Below are 21670 nucleotides of genomic sequence, written 5' to 3'. Positions count from 1 at the left end.
TAATCTGATATTGTTTCCAGGAAGTATGGTAAAAGTAAGATGTTCCTCCTCCCATTCCTCAACTATTTTCCTGGCCCTCAAGGTACACAACTCCCATGTTCCATTCATATTCTGAAGATGAATGAACCTCACATGTCCTTCTCATCTTAGAAAATGTGAACAGAGAGTGGAATGAAGCTACTGCCTGTTAGTTCAAGGGGAAAGATATGGGACAAGTGAAATTATACTTAGGAGCTAATCTATTTCCTCTCCTGTCTCTGAAAAGGGTGTAGCATTGGGACAAGAGAGAAACCTCAAAAAGGGCACCTACAGGCCACATGAGAAGGGGCCAGAAATTCCCCATATTTCTAGCGATAATGGAAGAAGATTGCTCCTAAAACTGAGCAGCAGATGCCAAGTTCCAAAAGTTTATTGAGTCGGGAAGCAGTAAACAGACTTGACATTTGAAATTCACGAAGCATTCCAATAATTTATTACCTTATGCTCTCATTCCCCAAGGCAGAAATAACCTATCAGCAGACATCAACATAAAAAGAAGGGACTCCTGGCACTTAGAGAGCAAGGAAATGTAAAATGCAAAAGATTTTGGGCTATAAAACAGCAATAAGGTGTTGTGAGTAACTCTAGCTCTGCCAGCCACTGCTCATTGCCTCTGATTGAGGTAAACTGAAATTCTGGATTCAGATTCTGACCAGCAGGGAAGACAGAAATTAAATAAGTCTGACATTTTTAATAACAATTTCAAGCAACTGACTGCCAGGGGCAGCCTCTTCCTATGGAAATGTGCAGCCTGAGGTAGATTTAACATTTTTGTATTGCACTATTTGCATTTAATGACAAATCCTTTCAAAAATTCTCACTGTGGTAAAAGCCCCAAGGAGTCTCATATTTCAGAAAAATTAATTCAAAAATGGTAACAAGCTCAAGATTAAAAACAAACAGGAATCAGAAGGACAGAAGTTTCTGGGCAGAGAAGCTATTCTGTTAATTTAAAGGGAAAGAAGGGTCTAAAGAAATGCATTTTGGCATGCCTGGGCCACACTGAGTAAAGAGGAATTGTCTTGGAACATATATAAAATATATAATATAGTTAATGTATGTAAATAACAAACTTCCTTAATTTTTCCTTTTTTTAAAAATTACAATCTTGTGGGACCATTACCTCATGTGCCAGATCCAGTGCCTCATGTGGCCCACGGGTTGGACATGGCTGGTCTAAACAAAGCAGCCAATGGGTGGGATATTGGTCCAGGAAAGAAGAACAGGAACCTGGACTGGGTCAATTCTTTTGTACAGATGGATAGCAAGAGGAAAAAATCCATTTAAAAGCACGTCAAACTGAAGAGCTGCTAGCCAACACAATAAAGAATCAAAAGAACAGGAATTTTGAAGTTATCTATCAATAGTATCTGGAGAACAGACTAAACAAGCTCCAAAATCTCGTGTCAATTTTTTTTCTTACTAAAGGGAAATGTATTTCTATTTAAAGTATACTAATTATTTGCCTCTATACGTTCCTATGCATAAAAAAGAATACGAACATATTCTCATTTTATTCCTTTTTTTATTGCTTTTACTGGAGCTCTAGATTTTTGGGATAATTTAGTATAGGAAGTTCAGCATCATCTCTCCTTCAAAATGTCAGCTACGAAATTCTATTGATACATAGTGCCCAGCACAAGAAAAATAAGATCTTTAATTAAAGATGTTTTCATAGCAGTTAGAGGTTATCTTGGCAAACCTGCAAATAAACTCAAGGATAATTGCAGAACTTGCCCAATCAAAAGATTTTACATTTGAGTTTCCCCTCAAATGTAAGGGAATGGAGAAATAGTTAAGAAGGAATTACATGTCTATGTTCCTGCTGTGAACAAATGTAGTCCCTCAAGCTACATGTCAGTAAAAGAAAAAATGTTTTGGGGATAAGTTTGATACCTCATTCCATGTAGTTCACAGCAACTGCAGATATACAGTTTATCTCGTGCCTTTCCCACAGTAGAACAAATTCTAACTATTTTTGAATAATTATTATTAATATAATAAAAGGTTGCCCTTGGAAACTCCTGTCTTCGCTTTATATGCTAAATATTCTGTACTTTGACATATATATTTTAATGTGTCAGTTAACAGCTAACATTGTATGAAGGGGTCATCTAGTGGTCTAGAGAATGTATGTAAAGGTAGTATGGGGATAAACGATCATGTATTTTCTAATCACTATACAGAAGCATTTTACACTGCAAATGAAAGAAAGCACTGACTTGGTTAGTACATAAACCTTTGGTTTTAACTGTTTTTCTTTCAGTCCTTTTAGCCTTAATTTAAGACTTCAACTATAAATGCTAGTTATTAAGATTTTATTAATATCCATGGCTGAAAATATACAAGATCAAGATTGAAAAGAGCCTGTTCGGGTGAGAATGAAGCCCATCCTCATATGTGGCCCTCCTGTGTTCCCCATCATGTGTGAGAAAGAAACTTTAGGCAGTAAGCTTCATCACCAAAGCATCCAAAGTTAGCAGTACAGTGCAAAGCATTTATAAACAAGGGACAATATGCTTTTCCAGGATGTAATTTGTGGTCAATATGGAGCTTCTGAAAATTAACTTTGGCCACAGTGAGTTTTCTAATGATTACACTGTATTTTTATGCTATGGTAGCAATTAGTACTGCAGCTCTCCTGCTTAGCTATGGACCTTAACAGGCTTATCTGTACACAAAGTAAGGAGAGCACTATCTGAAATTAGAGAAGTCCACTGAACTCTTTCCACAATTACAATATGGAAAGATTCTGAATGCACCAGATGTAAGGCAGTGTATACAATTACAATTCTTTCTTTCCAGGTATGCTTAGCTAGGAAATATAGTGGCAAGTTTGGCTGCATCTTGTTTCCTGGAAAAGGAACAATCTCTGATGGCATTTAGCAACCACTGCTGTTTACAAAGGACTCTGAATCCAGAAAGGATGGTTTGATATATTTGAAAATTATCTCTGGCAGGCACAAATTAAAGAGATATTGTGAGATGTTTAAATTTCAGAAGATGAGTTGAGAGAATTCCCTAGTTCCAATAAGTCAAAAATGCCAGTAGATAAAACCCACAGAAATTTGCTAATTTTCATCAGAATTTAAATTGGTTATTGGAAAGACATTGCTTCTCAATTAACTAGATGGCAGCATCCACCTGGCTCTTCCCTATGGACAACTGATTTACTTAAGCCAGGAAAACTGACCACAGGCCTAATTCAGCAGTGTCCTATTCTCCAGGAAAGTTTGCTGGTCCAGAAGAAGAGGATTCTGCAGCATTCTTCCCCATGCTAACTTTCTTGGTTCCTTAAACCTATCTTCTGTTGGGCTGCTTCCTCATTTCTTTTCATGACCTCCAATACAGCCAGTTCCTTGGCTTCTTTCTTCTGATTCCGAGCTTCAAATTCCAACCTACAACAACCAAGAGATCCATAATTGTATAAAGATTTAATTTCATTGCACTTGTTCAAATTGCTGGGCAACTCTGATGTTCTTATGTCTGCTCTGAGCGGTTTCTAAGAATTTTCTTCTACAAATCAGATGTATGGTATTCAGAAAGCAGGAAAGGGTGCTTCAGATCCACAAAGGTCCTAGGTCATACAGTGGCCTCAGTATGGCTCTTTAAGAAACAGTGATCAATACAAAGATAGGGGCCGGTTTAGCTCAGGCTGGTAAGGCCTGTTATTAAGAACACAAAGCCTGCAATTACTGCAGGTTCGAGCCCGGCCCAAGGTTGACTCAGCCTTCCATCCTTTATAAGGTAGGTAAAATGAGGACCCAGATTGTTGTGGTCAATATGGAGCTTCTGAAAATTAACTTTGGCCACAGTGAGTTTTCTAACGATTACACTGTATTTTTATGCTATGGTAGCAATTAGTACTGCAGCTCTCCTGCTTAGCTATGGACCTTAACAGGCTTATCTGTACACAAAGTAAGAAGAGCACTATCTGAAATTAGAGAAGTCCACTGAACTCTTTCCACAATTACAATATGGAAAGATTCTGAATGCACCAGATGTAAGGCAGTGTATACAATTACAATTCTTCCTTTCCAGGTATGCTTAGCTGGGAAATATAATGGCAAGTTTGGCTGCATCTTGTTTCCTGGAAAAGGAACAATCTCTGATGGCATTAAGCAACCACTGCTGTTTACAAAGGACTCTGAATCCAGAAAGGATGGTTTGATATATTTGAAAATTATCTCTGGCAGGCACAAATTAAAGAGATATTGTGAGATGTTTAAATTTCAGAAGATGAGTTGAGAGAATTCCCTAGTTCCAATAAGTCAAAAATGCCAGTAGATAAAACCCACAGAAATTTGCTAATTTTCATCAGAATTTAAATTGGTTATTGGAAAGACATTGCTTCTCAATTAACTAGATGGCAGCATCCACCTGGCTCTTCCCTATGGACAACTGATTTACTTAAGCCAGGAAAACTGACCACAGGCCTAATTCAGCAGTGTCCTATTCTCCAGGAAAGTTTGCTGGTCCAGAAGAAGAGGATTCTGCAGCATTCTTCCCCATGCTAACTTTCTTGGTTCCTTAAACCTATCTTCTGTTGGGCTGCTTCCTCATTTCTTTTCATGACCTCCAATACAGCCAGTTCCTTGGCTTCTTTCTTCTGATTCCGAGCTTCAAATTCCAACCTACAACAACCAAGAGATCCATAATTGTATAAAGATTTAATTTCATTGCACTTGTTCAAATTGCTGGGCAACTCTGATGTTCTTATGTCTGCTCTGAGCGGTTTCTAAGAATTTTCTTCTACAAATCAGATGTATGGTATTCAGAAAGCAGGAAAGGGTGCTTCAGATCCACAAAGGTCCTAGGTCATACAGTGGCCTCAGTATGGCTCTTTAAGAAACAGTGATCAATACAAAGATAGGGGCCGGTTTAGCTCAGGCTGGTAAGGCCTGTTATTAAGAACACAAAGCCTGCAATTACTGCAGGTTCGAGCCCGGCCCAAGGTTGACTCAGCCTTCCATCCTTTATAAGGTAGGTAAAATGAGGACCCAGATTGTTGGGGGGGCAATAAGTTGACTTTGTAAAAATATACAAATAGAATGAGACTATTGCCTTATACACTGTAAGCCGCCCTGAGTCTTCGGAGAAGGGCGGGGTATAAATGTAAACAAAAAAAAAAAAGATAGTGCCCATGCTAATCCAAAGCATAATTTCCTGTTCAAATCCAAATACAGAGCAATTAAGGAATTTATCATGTCTTCTTCCTTCTTTGTGAAAAGTATTCTAGCTGCATTATTGATTACGTTTAAGGAAATCAGAATATAACTCAATGTTACTATAGGCAGCCTGGCATTCTGTGACCTACAGATTAATGTAGACCTGAAACTATAGGAAAAACGTTGAGCATTCACATGATATGGTAAAAAATGTATCTTCAGAACCACAGTTATATAACTGCATCGAAGTGGGTAATTCATGGTTTGTGGACTGCACATGATACAAAATACATTTCTGCAGCCCTCAAAATTAAGCTACCAAATTTAGTAGAAAACTATTCAGCGGTGGCTACATGATCTTCTACTGTATAAGGATTACTTTAATATACTTTAATACTTTTAGGTAACTGTTTAAAGATACCCCAATCCCACCCCAATGAAAGCATAACTAGAAAAATATAATAACTTTCATTGTAGCTCTCAGTACTGTGGAATCAAAATATATCTCCAAACAAAACAGAATAACTCTGTGTAGGTTCTTCCTTCTTTCTTCTGTAAATTATTACTTTGGGTTGGGTAATAAAAAGATAGGTCCAATGAATGAAGAGTTTATAGCAGCAAAATCAAAATCCTATCATATTACACACAAAATTACAAGCAGCTAACCTGTTCTTAATTATTCTTTTCACTATCAGATCAGTGGTGAGATTGTTGCCACTGTCTACCAACCGGAAAATACCACGTCTCTTGGGTTCCTGTAGATACAGAGAATAGAATGAATGGATGAATGAATGAATGAATGAATGAGAAATGAAAACAAATTCTCTTACAGCAGAAATGATGGCCAGGGGTCCCATTTAACATGGGGCTACAACTGACAGAGCAATTTTGTACGTCGGTGGGTTTAGAAGGACTCTCTTGGATTTGGGGTCTGTGTGTCTTCTTTTCTTTTCTTTTTCTTTCTTTGTTTCACCAACTACTTTAAATATTTTATAGGACGTGATGTGCTATCTCAACATGGAGGAAATTATGCCATCAATTTTCAGGAACAGTGATAAAGACGTTATTCCAGAAAGCCCCATCCAAATCAAGGATGTTTAAGTGCCAAATATAATCTTAGTGCTTTTTGGTGCCACCCCTGCTTTTCAGTCATTTTCAGGAAGACAGCATTAATTCTTATCAAATAGGCTGAAAAAATTCCACAGATGCATATATGGCAGTGCAGAAAGAAAAACGTCAATAAAACGATTAGAATTGGAGAAAGGAAGGAACTCTGCAGTTTAGCACAGCAATGAGACAATTCACAATTGCCCACAAAGTTGATAGCTCAAATAGACTATAAGCTATATTCTTACTGTTCTTCTGGCCACAGAGTGGTTTAAAAATGCCAAAAGAAATTTATTTCCCTGTCATATATTTATTTATTTATTTATTTAATCATATTTTTATACCGCCCTATCTCCCAAGGGACTCAACCAAGTAAAACATAAATATAAATACAAGTTAAAACCCCAATTTAAAAAACTTATTAAATACGGCCGAATATTAAAACCACAATAAAATAGTAAAACCCCATTAAAACCAAATTTAAAATTTAAAATTCTAGTCCAGTCCTGCGCAGATAAATAGATGTGTCTTAAGCTCGCGGCGAAAGGTTTGAAGGTCAGGAAGTTGGCAAAGTCCTGGGGGAAGTTCGTTCCAGAGGGTGGGAGCCCCCACCGAAAAGGCCCTTCCCCTGGGTGTCGCCAGCCGGCACTGCCTGGCTGACGGCACCCTGAGGAGTCCCTCCCTGTGAGAGCGTACGGGTCGGTGGGAGGCAATCGCTGGCAGTAGACAGTCCCGTAAGTATCCCGGCCCAATGCCATGGAGCGCTTTGAAGATAGTTACCAAAACCTTGAAGCGCACTCGAAAGTCCACAGGTAGCCAGTGCAGTCTGCGCAGGAGAGGTGTCACATGGGAGCCACGAGGGGCTCCCTCTATCACCCGCGCAGCCACATTCTGGACCAACTGGAGCCTCCGGGTGCTCTTCAAGGGGAGCCCCATGTAGAGAGCATTGCAGTAATCCAGACGAGATGTCACAAGAGCATGAGTGACCGTGCATAGGGCATCCCGGTCTAGAAAGGGGCGCAACTGGCGAACCAGGTGAACCTGGTAAAAAGCTCTCCTGGAGATGGCCGTCAAGTGGTCTTCAAAAGACAGCCGTCCATCCAGGAGAACGCCCAAGTTGCGCACCCTCTCCATTGGGGCCAATGACTCGCCCCCAACAGTCAGCCGCGGCTGCAGCTGACTGTACCGGGGTGCCGGCATCCACAGCCACTCTGTCTTGGAGGGATTGAGCTTGAGCCTGTTTCTCCCCATCCAGACCCGTACGGCTTCCAGACATCGGGATATATTGTGAACTGAGACCCAAATAAGGGAAAAAATAGGTTTCCATCATTCTTACCTCATATGGATCTGATCCATCCTTGTCAGGTACCACCTCAGTCATCCCATGGCACACGAGATCCACCTATGCAAAAAGAAAAACTGTGAACATCATCTTTGCCTGGAGGCTGAGTCATCACAATATAGCAGGCACAACTCACCTATATGATATAGGCAACATGTCCCTTACTGACGCCACTATATATTGGCAAATGCTCTAAAGTGTATAACTTCCCAACTGTCTCCTGGATGCTGTCGCTTCACCTCATATCCACTTCAAGCTATGTTCAAGTTATCAATTTTCAGAGCATTGGAAGAAATAGATTATTTCTCCACTCTGCCTAACAGCACCTGAAATTCCATTTCCACCATTAAGAACATTATGATCTATATTTCCAAAACTTTGTGTATAAGTGTGTGTGTGTATAGCTCAAAGTTATGACAGACTTGAAAAAAGTTATTTATGATGCATCCTCAAATTTATGGCTGTTCCACCACTCCCAAGGTTACGTGATTATATTTTGTAACTTTTTTGCCGTTTTCCGGCAAAAAACAACCCACTGGATAAATTGGATTTGGACTTACAATCACATAATTTGCTTAACAACCACCTCTCTCTAATGACTTGCTTAATGACTATTATAAAATCCTATCTGATCATGTGGTGACTTCACTTATTACCACAATGACTTATGACTCAATTCTGGGCTCAGTTGTGTTTGTAAATTGAGGATTATCTGTACGCTACACAACCCATGACCTGTTGGGTCATTGTTTCAGAGATATTTATCATCACCTAAACAGAGAAACAGAATGACCAAGGGTGGCAAAAACTGTGGGAACAGGAGTGATTTCCAACCTCCTGCCCCATTGATTTTCCTAACAGGAGGCTAGCAGGGAGTTTGGGAAATGGCAATCATGTGATTGCTGTTGACTGCAGCAGCACTGAAGCTGTCATAACTTTGCTAAATTTCAATCCCATGGAAGTCATGGTTCCCAGATGCATTCTGTAAGCTCATTTAAGGTACATTGATTCAAAACTGCTCATCCTGAGCTCTAGTGCTGTGACATCCTGAGTACTGGGCTGCAACATTCTGAGCAGATGGCTGTGATGTAGCATCCTGGGCTCAGGTTGTTGCAGCACAGCCCATTACCCAGGTCGTTAAGACTAATGGGCACACAGCTAGGACCACACCCACACAGGAGGCTACAAAACAGCTGACCAATCTGCAAACATCAACTCCATCAACCAACCAAGATGTAACAACACAGCCAACCAATCCGCTTACAGCAACAAAGCCAGCACTCCACACCTCCCCACCAGTATTTATAGAGAGATGGCAGCTCCGACCACGCTTTGCTCGCACAAGCATGAAGCCGAAAGCACCAGCCTGAAGATGACGAGTGGGACCTCGTCGAAACATCGCCTAGATACTTTCAATGTTACATGGGAAAAGTCCCAAATATGCCAACACCTACATACCTATACTCGTGAAAACCTACGAGAAAACACACACACACACACACACACATATACATACACACACACACACACACACACACACATACATACATACATACATATATGGTGGGAGGGAGGGAGAGAGAGGGAAAGAGAAAAAAAGAAAGAAAATAAGAAAGAAAGAAAGAGAGAGAGAGAGAGAGAGAGAAAGAAGTCAGACAGCCTTACCTTGAAATGATCGAGCAGATCAGCAGTGATCGAATAGGGAGCTCCAATTACTACTTCAGAAACATACTAAAGACAAGGAAAAGGGGAAAAAAGCCAGTCATAACTACACAGCCCACACATCTATCAATTATTGTTTTAATTAGTGAATTTTGAAAAGTAAGATTTTAGGAGACAAATGGAGCATTGAAAGATTCCATTAGATAATGAGACTTACTTTTGTGGCATATGCTAATAGGGCTATAGTTCAGAGAAGTAGTAACTGAAATCTGTGTCTTCTTAAGCAGGGGTCCCTGACCTTTCCAGCTCTGTGGACTGTTAGTGGTGGAAGAAAGAGGGAATGGTTTCACGCAAGTGAGCTGCTTGCACAAATGCAGCTTTGCGCCATTTGCATATCCTGGTTCCCAATGGGCCGGGTCGCAGACCAGGGGTTGGGGACTCCTGTTCTACAAGTAGTCTCTCTTTTATAAAACGTCTACAGCGAACCAGTTTGGTATAGTGATTAAGGAATTGGCCTAGAAACCATAGTCCTGCCTTAGGCATGAAAAATTGACTCAGCAACTTTGGGGCCAGTCACTCTTTCCCAGCCCAACCCCTCCCCCTGATATAGTGGAGAAAATAGGAGGAAGATGGTGTTTTAGATATATTTACTGCTTTGAGTTATTTATAAAGTAATAAAGTGGGATAAAGGTCTCCGGGAAACCCCAATGACAAAATACAGATTTTAAGAAAACCAGGAGACTATGAGTTCTGCATGAAAAACCAGCTGGGTATATTTGGGCTAGTCTCAGTCATTCAGCTCATCTCACAAGGTGGTTGTTGTGGGAAAAATAGGAAGAGTTGAGCTGTATATGAAAAAAAGGTAGGATAAAAATCTTTTAAAAATGCTTAGGAAGCTCCTGACAAAGATACTGGTAGTCCTCAACTCGGAACAGTGCATTTAGTGACCGTTCAAAGTTACAACAGTACTGGAAAAAATGACCTATGATCAATTTTTCACACGACTGTTACAACCTCCCCAAGGTCAGGTGATCAAAATTCAGACGCTTGGCAACTGACTCATATTTATGATGGTTGCAATGTCCGAGGGTCATTTGATCACCTTTCGTGACAAGTGAAGTCAACGAGGAAGCCAGATTTACTTAACAACAGTGTTACTAATTTAACAACTGCAGTGATTCACTTAACAACCATGGCAAGAATGGTCATAAAATGGGGCAAAATTAATTTAACAACTGTCTCGCTTAGCAGTAAAAATTTTGGGCTCAATTGTGGTCGCAAATAAGTGTACCTATAAATGCACCATTCTACTCCCCATTATCCTTTCTTAAATATTAGCTACTTAAATATCATGAACCCTATCATATCATTATTTCATTATTTGTTTTAAAAAAATTAGTGAATTTGGAAAAGTGAAGAACATACAGGTAGACCACAATTGAGCCCAAAATTTCTGTTGCTAAGTAAGACATTTGAAGGGCCAGTTTAGCTCAGGCTGGTAAGGCCTGTTATTAAGAACACAGCTGCCTGCAATTACTGCAGGTTCGAGCCCGGCCCAAGGTTGACTCAGCCTTCCATCCTTTATAAGGTAGGTAAAATGAGGACCCAGATTGTTGGGGGGGGCAATAAGTTGACTTTGTAAAAATATACAAAATAGAATGAGACTATTGCCTTATACATTGTAAGCCGCCCTGAGTCTTCGGAGAAGGGCGGGGTATAAATGTAAACAAAAACAAAACAAAAAAGTGAGTTTGCCCCATTTTATTACCTTTCTTGTCTTGCCACAATTGTAAAGTGAATTGCCACTGTTGGTAAATTAGTAACATAATTGTTAAGTGAATTTGACTTTCCATTTATTTTGCTTGTCAAAAGGTTGCAAACGATGCTAATAAGACACAGCAATCGTCATAAGTGTGAGTCAGTTACCAAGCATCTGAATTTTGATCACATGATCATGGGAATGCTACTAAGGTCATAAATCTGAAAAATGTTCATAAGTCACTTTTTTTCAATGCCGTTGTAATTTGAATGGTCACTAAATGAACTCTTATAAATCTAGGACAACCTGTCTTTCTTTTCTTGAGAAACACTCAGTTTTTAAAAATGTATTTGTTTTTACTCTATAGCTGGGGTGTCAAACTCAAGGCCCAGGGGCCAGCTCTGGCCCGCGCCATGCTTAGATCTGGCCCACAGGGCTGCCCTGGAAACAACAAAGGACTGGCCTGCAGTGCCTCTGCCAGCGAAAACAGGGCCACGTCCCTCCTGAGTTCTGTTTTCACTGGCAGCTGGTTGCAGGAGGCAGTCGCAGCCAAAAACGGAGCCTGGGAGCCCGTTTTCTTTGGCAGAGAGCTCGGGCTATCAGAGGCGCCCTGACGAGAGTGACATTGAGCTGGCCATGCCCACTCCACCACCACCACCCCCGAGGTCAAACACAACCGTGATGTGGCCGTCAATGAAATCGAGTTTGACACCCCTGCTCTACAGTTATTCCATGGAATTTAAGGCAGTATTCTTGGATCACTAGATCATCAACCAAGCCAGACCTGTTTTACTTCAGGATGGTTGGCTGTATTTGCTTTACTTTTACTTTATGTCCTAATTAGAAGAGAATGATTCCAGCCAAATACTCACTCTGCAGGCCAAAACACTGAGAGTTCGTTCATGCACATTCATTATGGGATAGTTCTTGCCCTTATAGAGATTCACTTCCTGTAATTAAATTATAGCAATTAACAACAGATACTACATTCATCTCCCCAGTAGGTGAAAATGAGTAAGTAGTCTTCCAACCAAGCCATACAGAACTGATACTCACTTGGTCAAAGTGCAGCCCAGCAATGATATAAGGACGCTTTACTATTTGGTGCACTCTCTCCAGAAAATCCACATGACCCACATCTAATGTATACATTAAGAAAGGAAACCTTGGGCACTAAATGAAGCTAATGAGACATAGATATGTTCTTTCTTTTTCACAAGCCCTCTATTTCTTTTCTTAGAAGCTCACAATAGTTGTAGATTACAAGGCTTACAGGAGTAAGAGTAAGGAGTAAGGAGTAAGGAGGAGAGTGCAAAAGTTGGCTTGAAACTCAACATTAAGAAAACTAAAATCATGGCATCCGTCCCTTTCAATTCCTGGCAGATAGATGGTGAAGAAATGGAGGTAGTGACAGATTTTATTTTCCTGGGCTCCAAGATTACCGCAGATGGGGACTGCAGCCAAGAAATTAAAAGACGCTTGCTCCTGGGGAGGAAAGCTATGGCAAATCTAGACAGTGTACTAAAAAGCAGAGACATCACCCTGCCAACCAAAGTGCGTATAGTCAAAGCTATGGTTTTCCCAGTTGCAATGTATAGCTGTGAAGGTTGGACCATAAGAAAGGCTGAGCGCCAAAGAATTGAGGCCTTTGAACTCTGGTGCTGGAGAAGACTCCTGTCAGTCCCTTGGACTGCAAGGCGAACAAACAAGTCAGTTCTAGAGGAGATCAACCCTGACTGCTCTTTAGAAGACCAGATCCTGAAGATGAATCTGAAATACTCTGGCCACCTAATGAGAAAGAAGGACTCACTGGAGAAGAGCCTAATGCTGGGAAAGATTGAGGGCAAAAGAAGAAGGGGATGACAGAGAACGAGGTGGCTGGATGGAGTCACTGAAGCAGTAGGCATGAGTTTAAATGGACTCCAGAGAATGGTAGAGGACAGGAAGGCCTGGAGGAATGTTGTCCATGGGGTCGCGATGGGTCGGACACGACTTCGCAACTAACAACAACAAAACAAGACTTACGATAACTAGACAAGGCTCATGCTCAGAAAAAATTCTGGAATTGTTGCAGGAACTATTGGCAAGTGCTTGTTGTACTGCAACCTTTAGCATCTGCATCCTGGGTTTTTTTTTTAAGCTAAGTTTATACTTAAAATTTATTGACATTCGTCCAGCATTCTCTAAAGATTGAGGGGTAAGGCACAAAATAGTGGCTGAGTAAAGTAACTATTACAAAATAGTTAAATCAGAGAGAGAGCCAGATTTATTATGGTGGGTGGGTGGGTGGGCACATTCTGTGGCAAATTCTGCTTAAGAGAGTATTATTTGGGATGAGTTTTCCCACTGGAGGGCATAATAAGAGCTTGAAAAAAAGCAGCATTCCATTTTCTTGAAGTAGGCTATAGCATATGTGTCATTTTTTTCACATTACTTTCCTAGATTTAAAAAAAATCCCTTATCATACAAGATTTTTACAGAGATAGTGAACATGCCTGTGTTATAATTATTTTGAATTATCACTAAGAATTCTCAGCTAAAAGTATACTTTACTGTTAGATAAAGCTACATTCGCCTAAATTCCTAACTGGAAGATCTTGATTTAGCATTTCTAAGTCAAAACAACCTGAAGAACTGGTTAAGATATGAAATATAGGCAGTTCCAAAAACAGGTGTCAGGACTTCCTAATTTGCTGCAAGAAACTCTTAATTCCATTCTTCCCCAAAGAAAACAAATGTAGGATACGAAAAAGATCAAAGGCGCCCGCCACATAGATTATGGTATCTCCAAGTTGAGGCTCCTTGCCAGATGCAAATTGGATGATCTTCTGAGATGTTTGCAGAAACTGAGAAACTCCAGTCCAGGGACTGTGACCTTTAGGGCACTGGAGAAAAAAAGAACATCTTCAATATTTTTGCAGCTATTGGAGTTAGTTCTCTTCGACTATAAGGAATGCAGTTTGAATTAAATAGTAAGTTAAAAATAATTCTAATAAATCTACTTATATATTAACCAACACTGATAAAGACCCAGTAATTGCTACAAAAAGTTAACAGACCAGTCTAAATAGAAATATACATTTAAAGGTCATAATCACAAAGAATTGACACCAGTTAAAAGAATTTAAAAACTCTTCACAGCAAGATTAAGATAAAACTGAAGTCATAATAACTTCTTTATCACCAAATTAAACATATTCAAAATGAGTTTTTCCTATATTTCTACTTGTATTTCAAATTCCATTGCCCATTTTTTGTTTTTCAATTGAAACAATGAATTCATATAATTTCAAATTCAAACTGAACTACGGTAGCATGGTATCATTCTGGCAATATCATTTATTTTAAAAGTTCAATATATAGTGCTGCATTGATACTTTAACCCTATAGAAGATGTAAAAAGTGGAAGCTAACAGTAGGTTGCTAATCTTTCTACTTCTATACTATGATTACCCTCTGGAAGCATGACAATAAAGTTATTCAGTAAAAGGAGTAGGAAGGCAAAGGATTCCATAGAGTTAGAATTATGCTCACTGGTGGAAATATTGTGCAAAAGGACTTGTTTTGTTATTTTTATTTAATATTTATTATTTTATAGTCTACATTTTAGAAGATTTTACACACTCATATATACCCTCTGTCTTCTTTTGTTCTAACTTATGTATTTAATATATGCATAGTAAGTGCTAGAAACTGTTCAAAGTGGAAAGGAAAATTAGCTCCACCAGGTGGCATTCTCTGGGACGGCTTCTACAACTCAATAGAATGACTTCATTGACTGTATGCAGATTAAAACTCTAATGCCAAAGAGAAACTTATTTGTTGTAAGACATATAAAGCTATACAATTCTTCAAGGCATAATAGTTATGTCTTACTACTGTAACAATTCTGTATCATAAAGAAAAAGCAAAATATAAAAAATATTTTCTATGTACATCCCAATGTCCTATAGCAGGGATCTTCAACCTTGGCAACTTTAAGACTTGTGGACTTCAACTCCCAGGGATTCTGGGAGCTGAAGTCCACAAGTCTTAAAGTTGCCAAGGTTGGAGACCCCTATTCTATAGTACAGATATTCCTTGAGATCTTTGCAAAGCTTGAAACTAGCTATAATGGCCCCCAAACTAACCCCTTGATTATAAAATTGCTCTGAAATCCATGCTTACAAGTTTGTCCTTTTATAAGAGTCTCTAAATAAAAATGGAAAATGAAGTGATTTTTGTTTGATTCAGATATTTCCCATATTGGTATCATAAAAATATTTCCATAGATTGGCATCTGCAGAGGAGCAAAGGACAAAACAAATGTTGCATCACTGCTGGGCAAACTCCACTCCTTTACAGACTGATTTTTTTTTTTTGCATGAAAGAGAGGAGGAGGAGGAAGAGGACGAGAGACGGAGAAGAAGGAGAAAAGATCACAAAGTATAGGTAAAGGTAAAGGTAAAGGTTCCCGTTGCACATATGTGCTAGTCGTTCCTGACTCTAGGTGGCAGTGCTCATCTCCATTTCCAAGGTGAAGAGCCAGCGCTGTCTGAAGACGTCTCCGTGATCATGTGGCCTGCATAACTAAATGCCAAAGACGCATGGAACGCTGTTACCTTCCCACCAAAGGTGGTCCCTATTTTTCTACTTGCATTTTTTACGTGCTTTCAAACTGAGCTCACCCCGTTATGCAACACTAGGGATTCGAACCACTGAACTGCCAACCTTTAGATTGACAAGCTCAGTGTCTTAGCCACTGAGCCACCACATCCCTACTCACAAAATATAATGGCTTGCAAATAGAAGTGGAATGACTGTGGAAAGAAAGTAAAGATAGTACCAATACACTATCTTTGGGTGCAATCCTAAAACATCTGGAACACCACTTAAACAACATCATTCAAAAAATCACCATCTGTCAAATGCAAAAGACAGCTTTACTTGGAACAGCTTACATCCTGAGATGATACCCTTAATGTCATCAGACAACAACACCTCCATTTCCCAGATCCTTGCAAAGGACTTCATAGGTGGATAAAAATGCCAAATCCAGCCTAAACATCTAGCTGACTATGCAATTAACCATAATAATAATAATCTGACAATCTCTGATGTCAGCTTTACAATAAAAAAAAATAGGGAAATAGAAATAGTTTAAATGAATAAACCATCAATTTCAGATAGCTCCAATCATTCCAAATTTGGAATAATTCCGCTGGAATATTATATTTGATTACGCATAAGGTGCATAGAGTAGAGGCACATTGGTGATGTGCCTCCAGTGCTAATCCTTACCTTTCCTAGGTTATCTGCATGCTTCCGATAATCTGTTTCTTCAGCCTAAAATAGAAAAGAAACATATTAATGGCAAAGACATTTCAGTGGCCCATCCAACAAGTGAAAAGAACATATGGAACTCTAAATTAGGTACAGCAGGCCTGCCATTCCTCAACTTTGCTCACCTTTACCCCCCTTGAGATTAGTGCTGATTCCTGCTGACTACATGGACAACTCCATGAAGTTTTCTTGGCAGCATTTTTAGAAGTGGGTTGCCACTGCCTTCAAATAATTGCTACCAACCTGCCTTCCATTGAGGACCTGTATACTGCACGAATCAGATACCTCACATCCTGGACATAAACTGTTTCAACTCCTACCCTCAAAACGAAGCTATAGAACACTGCACACCAGAATAACTAGACAGAAGAACAGTTTTTTCCCGAAGGCCATCACTCTGCTAAACAAATAATTCCCTCAACCACTGTCAAACTATTTACTAAATGTGCACTACTATTAATCTTCTCATCGTTCCCATCACCCATCTCCTTCCACTTATGACTGTAACTTTGTTGCTTGTATCCTTACGATTTATACTGTAATTGATTGTTTCCTGATTGCTTAATTATAGCCTATGGCTATCATTAAGTGTTGTATCATTAGGTGTTACATTTTTACCCTATGACTATCATAAAGTGTTGTACTTTATGATTCTTGATGAAGGTATCTTTTCTTTTATGTACACTGAGAGCATATGCACAAAGACAAATTCATTGTGTGTCTAATCACACTTGGCCAATAAAAAATTCTATTCCATTCTATTCTATTCACTGCCTTCTTTCTGAGTGCTGAGAGATAAGATACTCAGCTGGCTTCTCTATTTTAGGCAGGATTAGAATTAACACACCCAAGTTCTACACTAAACCAATTCTCATTAAAGAAAATCTCTCAACTAAAAAAGGTACAGTTATGCAAAACTTTAAAAGCATGCTTTCTTCTAACCACACCTTAAGCTTTACAAGACAATGTGCACTTTGTCCCAACGCCCAAAAGAAAGCAAAACTGCCACTTACTTTTATTCACATCATTCCAAGCCCTCTTAGGGCTACTGGAACTGTGGAATGAAGCCCAAGGAGACACAGAGTGAATTATGTTGCCTCCCTGCTTTAATGAGATGAAATGTATTGACCTCATAGTATGAAATGCCTGGCTGTGTAAAAGACATATACTTTACATACTTCTAGAAACTAGCTCAGCATTAGTTCAGAAGCACAGTATGGCCTTCCAACTTCAGCCACAGAGACAGACTAAATATACTCTTAGCCCAATTGCCCATTTAGTAAACTGTCATAATTTAAGCACTATTCCATGTATACATAAATGCCACTGACCTAAATTAAATCTTGATCCATTTGCCAAGTAAGGCAACCTGACCTCCTCTTTCCAAATCCTACCCTTAATTGATGATCCACATAATAACATTTCAATGGTAAGTTATTTTCTTTCCTTCTTGGCAGCACATTTGACGCGCATCATATCCATTTCAAATAGCACTTCCCTAAACAGACACTTTTACTTTGTTTTGGCATCTGCTGCCTGTATCAAACAGCAATAATCCTGGAATCATATTAAAGAATAATCAGAGAGCTTACAAACTTCCCCAAGATTCATTTGAAAAACTCAAAAGCTCTCTGATCCCAAAAGCATCCCTACATCAGTGGTTCACAGTATTGAAGGAATTGGAGCATTTTGGAACTCGCTAAGCCGTTTTCCACTTACAATGTTGCTGTGATGGGCCTTGGTCATAAGCAACATCCGGCCAACCAGATCTGTAGTGGACACTCCCTGGGTACGTTTACATTCCCTGCAATAAGACAAGATTCAGATAAGATGGGAATTTTGCTATCCACTATTCACAATGTTAGCAAAGTCCTTCTCTCTAAATCTTTTTGTTTGCCTGAGAGTATCTTGGCAAATTTGTTTTTTTCCTTATTTTTAAAAAAATGTTTTGAGTTTTTAACAAGAAAATAACCTTCTTAATTGTTAATGATACAGAACACTAAACAGTAACCCACTATTTCCCATGTTTCCGTCCTCAATCCTTTCTGTTAGGTTACTAATAAATTCCATGGCTTTTGGATTAAAGGATTTGCAATCTTCACTTATTCATATTTATAGCTGAATAAGAGCTAAGGACAAAACCAGATCAATATAATATTAATCTAATACAAGATTCAAAACTTATAGAGGAGAAGCAAGCTATGGATACAATGAAAAAAAATTAACAGAGCATTTCAGGATCTCTGAACAGAACAATATTAATAGGGGTTTACCTATATCTCCCAGCTTTCTTCACTTCCTCATAAGTATCCTTGCCATCTGCAGTAAGTGTGATGTCATCTATTAAAAAAAACACTGCTGATAAATTAGAGGAGCTTCTTAGGTAGTCTAATCAGCAAATTTCTATAATATGCATTTTAATTATAGTAAACAGGTATGCAAGCTGTTTTCTCTAACAGTGAAGAAAGGTTTTTGCTAGTTATCTTTCTCAGTCTTGAAGATAATAACTACAATCCAGCAATGCTGTAGGAAGGCTCAGGCTACACAACCTGATTTGCAGGGTTGATCTCCATTATATTTCTGTTCTCAAAAGCAAGACACGTTATACTATTATCAACCCATACTTGTATACAGTGGTGGGATTCAAATAATTTAACAACCGGTTTTCTGCCCTAATGATGTCTTCCAACAACCAGTTCACCAAACTGCTCAGAAAGTTAACAACCGGTTCTCCCGAAGTGGTGCGAACTGGCTGAATCCCACCACGCTTGTATAGCTTTATTACGTTATATCAGTTGTACAAAAAATGAGGATGATGTATATTAACAAAGATAGCAAAATAAATTTACTGTTTATTTTAACCAGTAAAGCAAACTTCTAGTAGCTACCTAGGTATGTAATGAGAGAGAGAGAGAGAGAGAGACAGAGGGAGGGAGGGAGGGACGGAGAGGGAGAGAGAAGTCGGTACATCAAGCTTCGGTACTCACCCCCATGTACACAGAAGTCACAGTTGTATTTATCCAGCGTTTCCAGTGTTGTGACATAAGGAGCTCCCTGAACAATCTCATCTACCCACTTGATGGCCTTCACCATTTTGTATCTTTCTTCTTGAGTAAAGACAGGGGGGCCTTTATGTTTGGATATTTCACCTATGATTTAGTATAAAAAGGGAAAGAAAAAGAGGTGATTATCAGGCCTGTGTATACATTCCATGCCACTGTTAATTTCCCAAAAACTCCTACAGAAGGAAAAAGATTTTAAAAATCTGGATAGCCTTTAAAAATTCAATAGTGAACTTCAATTAGCTTGCCCCAGGAAGCAATCTCTGACTGTACCACAAGATGATAAAGACTTTGAAGCAGGATTGTTCTTCTCCTGATTTGACAATTGCCAATTGTTTATAATAATTTAATTTTTTAAAAAAATACTATTTTATGAGGGACATATATATTCATGCTTGTTTAACTATATTGCTCATTCAGAAAGAAGTTTGACTAGGGTACAGTATCAATTTTCTTGACAATGAATATGAATATTCAAAATACAGAACTTAAATATTGATTATTCTGGCAAAATAACATAGCTTACTATTAACATTACCATCCAAATACAAAATCTTCCAAATACATTGTGAATGCCAATGTATATTGCAGACTGTTAATCCATATTTCATTGAGGAGTCATGATTTTCTGACACACAGATGCAGAAATATCCCAGCCTTTCACTATATTCTGGGGATAGAAATTCTGGATTCTTTTTAAACACAAAGGAAGAACTAGAAGAGGGAAAACAGCTATAGACCAAGAACTGGGAAGCTGGGATTCTGTCTAACTCTGCAGCAGCCTCAGAACTGATATGTTGAAGTACTCAGGAAGCAAGGAAGTCAATTCAAGGGGAATATAAAATAAAATAAAAAGAACAATTAATGACAGAGGGACATAGTTGTTAAAGGTTTTCTTATTTATAGTTATCAGAAAGATTTAAAATACATAAAATAATTAATTGTAGTGAACAATATAAAGCAGAATTTGAAATGAAATTGTATATAAATGATAAATATCTTCATTTAGCAATTGCTAAGATATATAAACTTTTAATAATATTTGCAATAGAAGAAAGTCAAAGAATTTAGGATAAAGTAAGCTTCAGTTTTGGTTATAATATACAGATCTAACAATGGGAAAATATGTGGTTTAAAGGACTGAAATTTATCGTGTTACAATTTTAGAAATTTTATTAAATGATGTAATGTTGGTGTATGGCACCAGAAAAATTATCCAGAATGTACCCTGTTTCCCCCAAAATAAGACATCCCGTGATAATAAGCCCTTTAGGGCTATTGAGCACATGGCAGTAAGGCCAAGCGCTTATTTCAGGGTTCAAAAATATATGACAGGTTCTTATTTTTGGGTAAACACGGTATAAATATTCTTCAAATTTATGTTGGAAATGTGAACAATTTTTTTTATCATGCTTCATGAATGTGTAAAAAAGCTCGAAAACCTTGGCCTCAAATACATACAGTGATTCAAAGGATTTCAAACAGTGGTGGGTTGCGCCCGGTTCAGGCGGGCGGGAGGTTCTGCCCACACAGCCAGACGTTATCAAAAACGCTCTGCGCATGTGCAGAAGTGCTGCACACTCATGCACTACTAATAGCAAACCAGTAGCCCCAGGATTTGAAACCCACTACTGATTTCAAACGCTAAACTTTTCCTCTGGGAACTGATGGATAAATATTTAAAAAAGAGCCAAGGAGCACTGTTTTGCAGTGAGATTATTGTATCCACAAAGTTTGAAAGATCTGGCAAATACCTATAAATGGAAGAAATAGTTGATGAAGATGATAGAACTTGCTGAAAGAGACAAGTTGACTTGTTTGATTAGAGAAAATACAATATATACTTTTAGTGGCGAATGGAAATCCCTTATACACTTTTTTGCCAAAAGAAAAAGAAAAACATAACTTATGTTTTAGGCTTTGATGATTAGACAGGATAGATTATATAAAGTGAATTTTGATGTAACTTTAGAGAGAAATTAATATATAATTGTACTTATAGCTGGCGTGGAAAAGATTGGAAGCCATTTTTATGTGTTTCTTTATATTTTTTCTTGCATGTATGTGTATGTATATGTATATGCATATTTGTTTCAAGAAAAGATTACCGCAAAAAACACAGGTAAAAATATTTCGCTAGGAATGTTGCATTGTTTAATCTTTCCATTATGAGTTAAAGTGTCCTGGTTTTTAATTTTATTTTGTACAA

General features: G+C 38.6%; 1 protein-coding gene across 3 annotated transcripts in view; it reads right to left on the bottom strand.

Moving 5' to 3' along the window:
• Positions 1 to 3817: 3817 nt before the first annotated feature.
• PCYT2 (phosphate cytidylyltransferase 2, ethanolamine) overlaps positions 3818 to 21670 on the bottom strand; it is a 33300-nt gene continuing 15447 nt past the window's right edge. For 2 of the 3 annotated variants that reach the window (XM_058174104.1, XM_058174106.1), the window contains 11 exons: positions 19387 to 19548; positions 18673 to 18754; positions 18119 to 18203; positions 16358 to 16402; positions 13824 to 13962; positions 12134 to 12216; positions 11950 to 12027; positions 9322 to 9387; positions 7651 to 7716; positions 5874 to 5962; positions 3818 to 4673 (listed from right to left, as the gene is read on the bottom strand). In XM_058174104.1, coding sequence (XP_058030087.1) covers positions 4553 to 4673; positions 5874 to 5962; positions 7651 to 7716; positions 9322 to 9387; positions 11950 to 12027; positions 12134 to 12216; positions 13824 to 13962; positions 16358 to 16402; positions 18119 to 18203; positions 18673 to 18754; positions 19387 to 19548 — 1016 coding nt within the window. In that variant the 3' untranslated portion in view covers positions 3818 to 4552. The remainder of the gene's footprint in view (positions 4674 to 5873; positions 5963 to 7650; positions 7717 to 9321; positions 9388 to 11949; positions 12028 to 12133; positions 12217 to 13823; positions 13963 to 16357; positions 16403 to 18118; positions 18204 to 18672; positions 18755 to 19386; positions 19549 to 21670) is intronic. The other variant, XM_058174105.1, reaches the window with a different exon arrangement.

The sequence above is a fragment of the Ahaetulla prasina genome, chromosome 2 (assembly GCF_028640845.1).
Source record: "Ahaetulla prasina isolate Xishuangbanna chromosome 2, ASM2864084v1, whole genome shotgun sequence".
Lineage (NCBI taxonomy): Eukaryota > Metazoa > Chordata > Lepidosauria > Squamata > Colubridae > Ahaetulla > Ahaetulla prasina.
The sequence above is the reverse complement of the archived record's forward strand: the minus strand, read 5'-3'. Positions and strand labels throughout refer to the sequence as shown.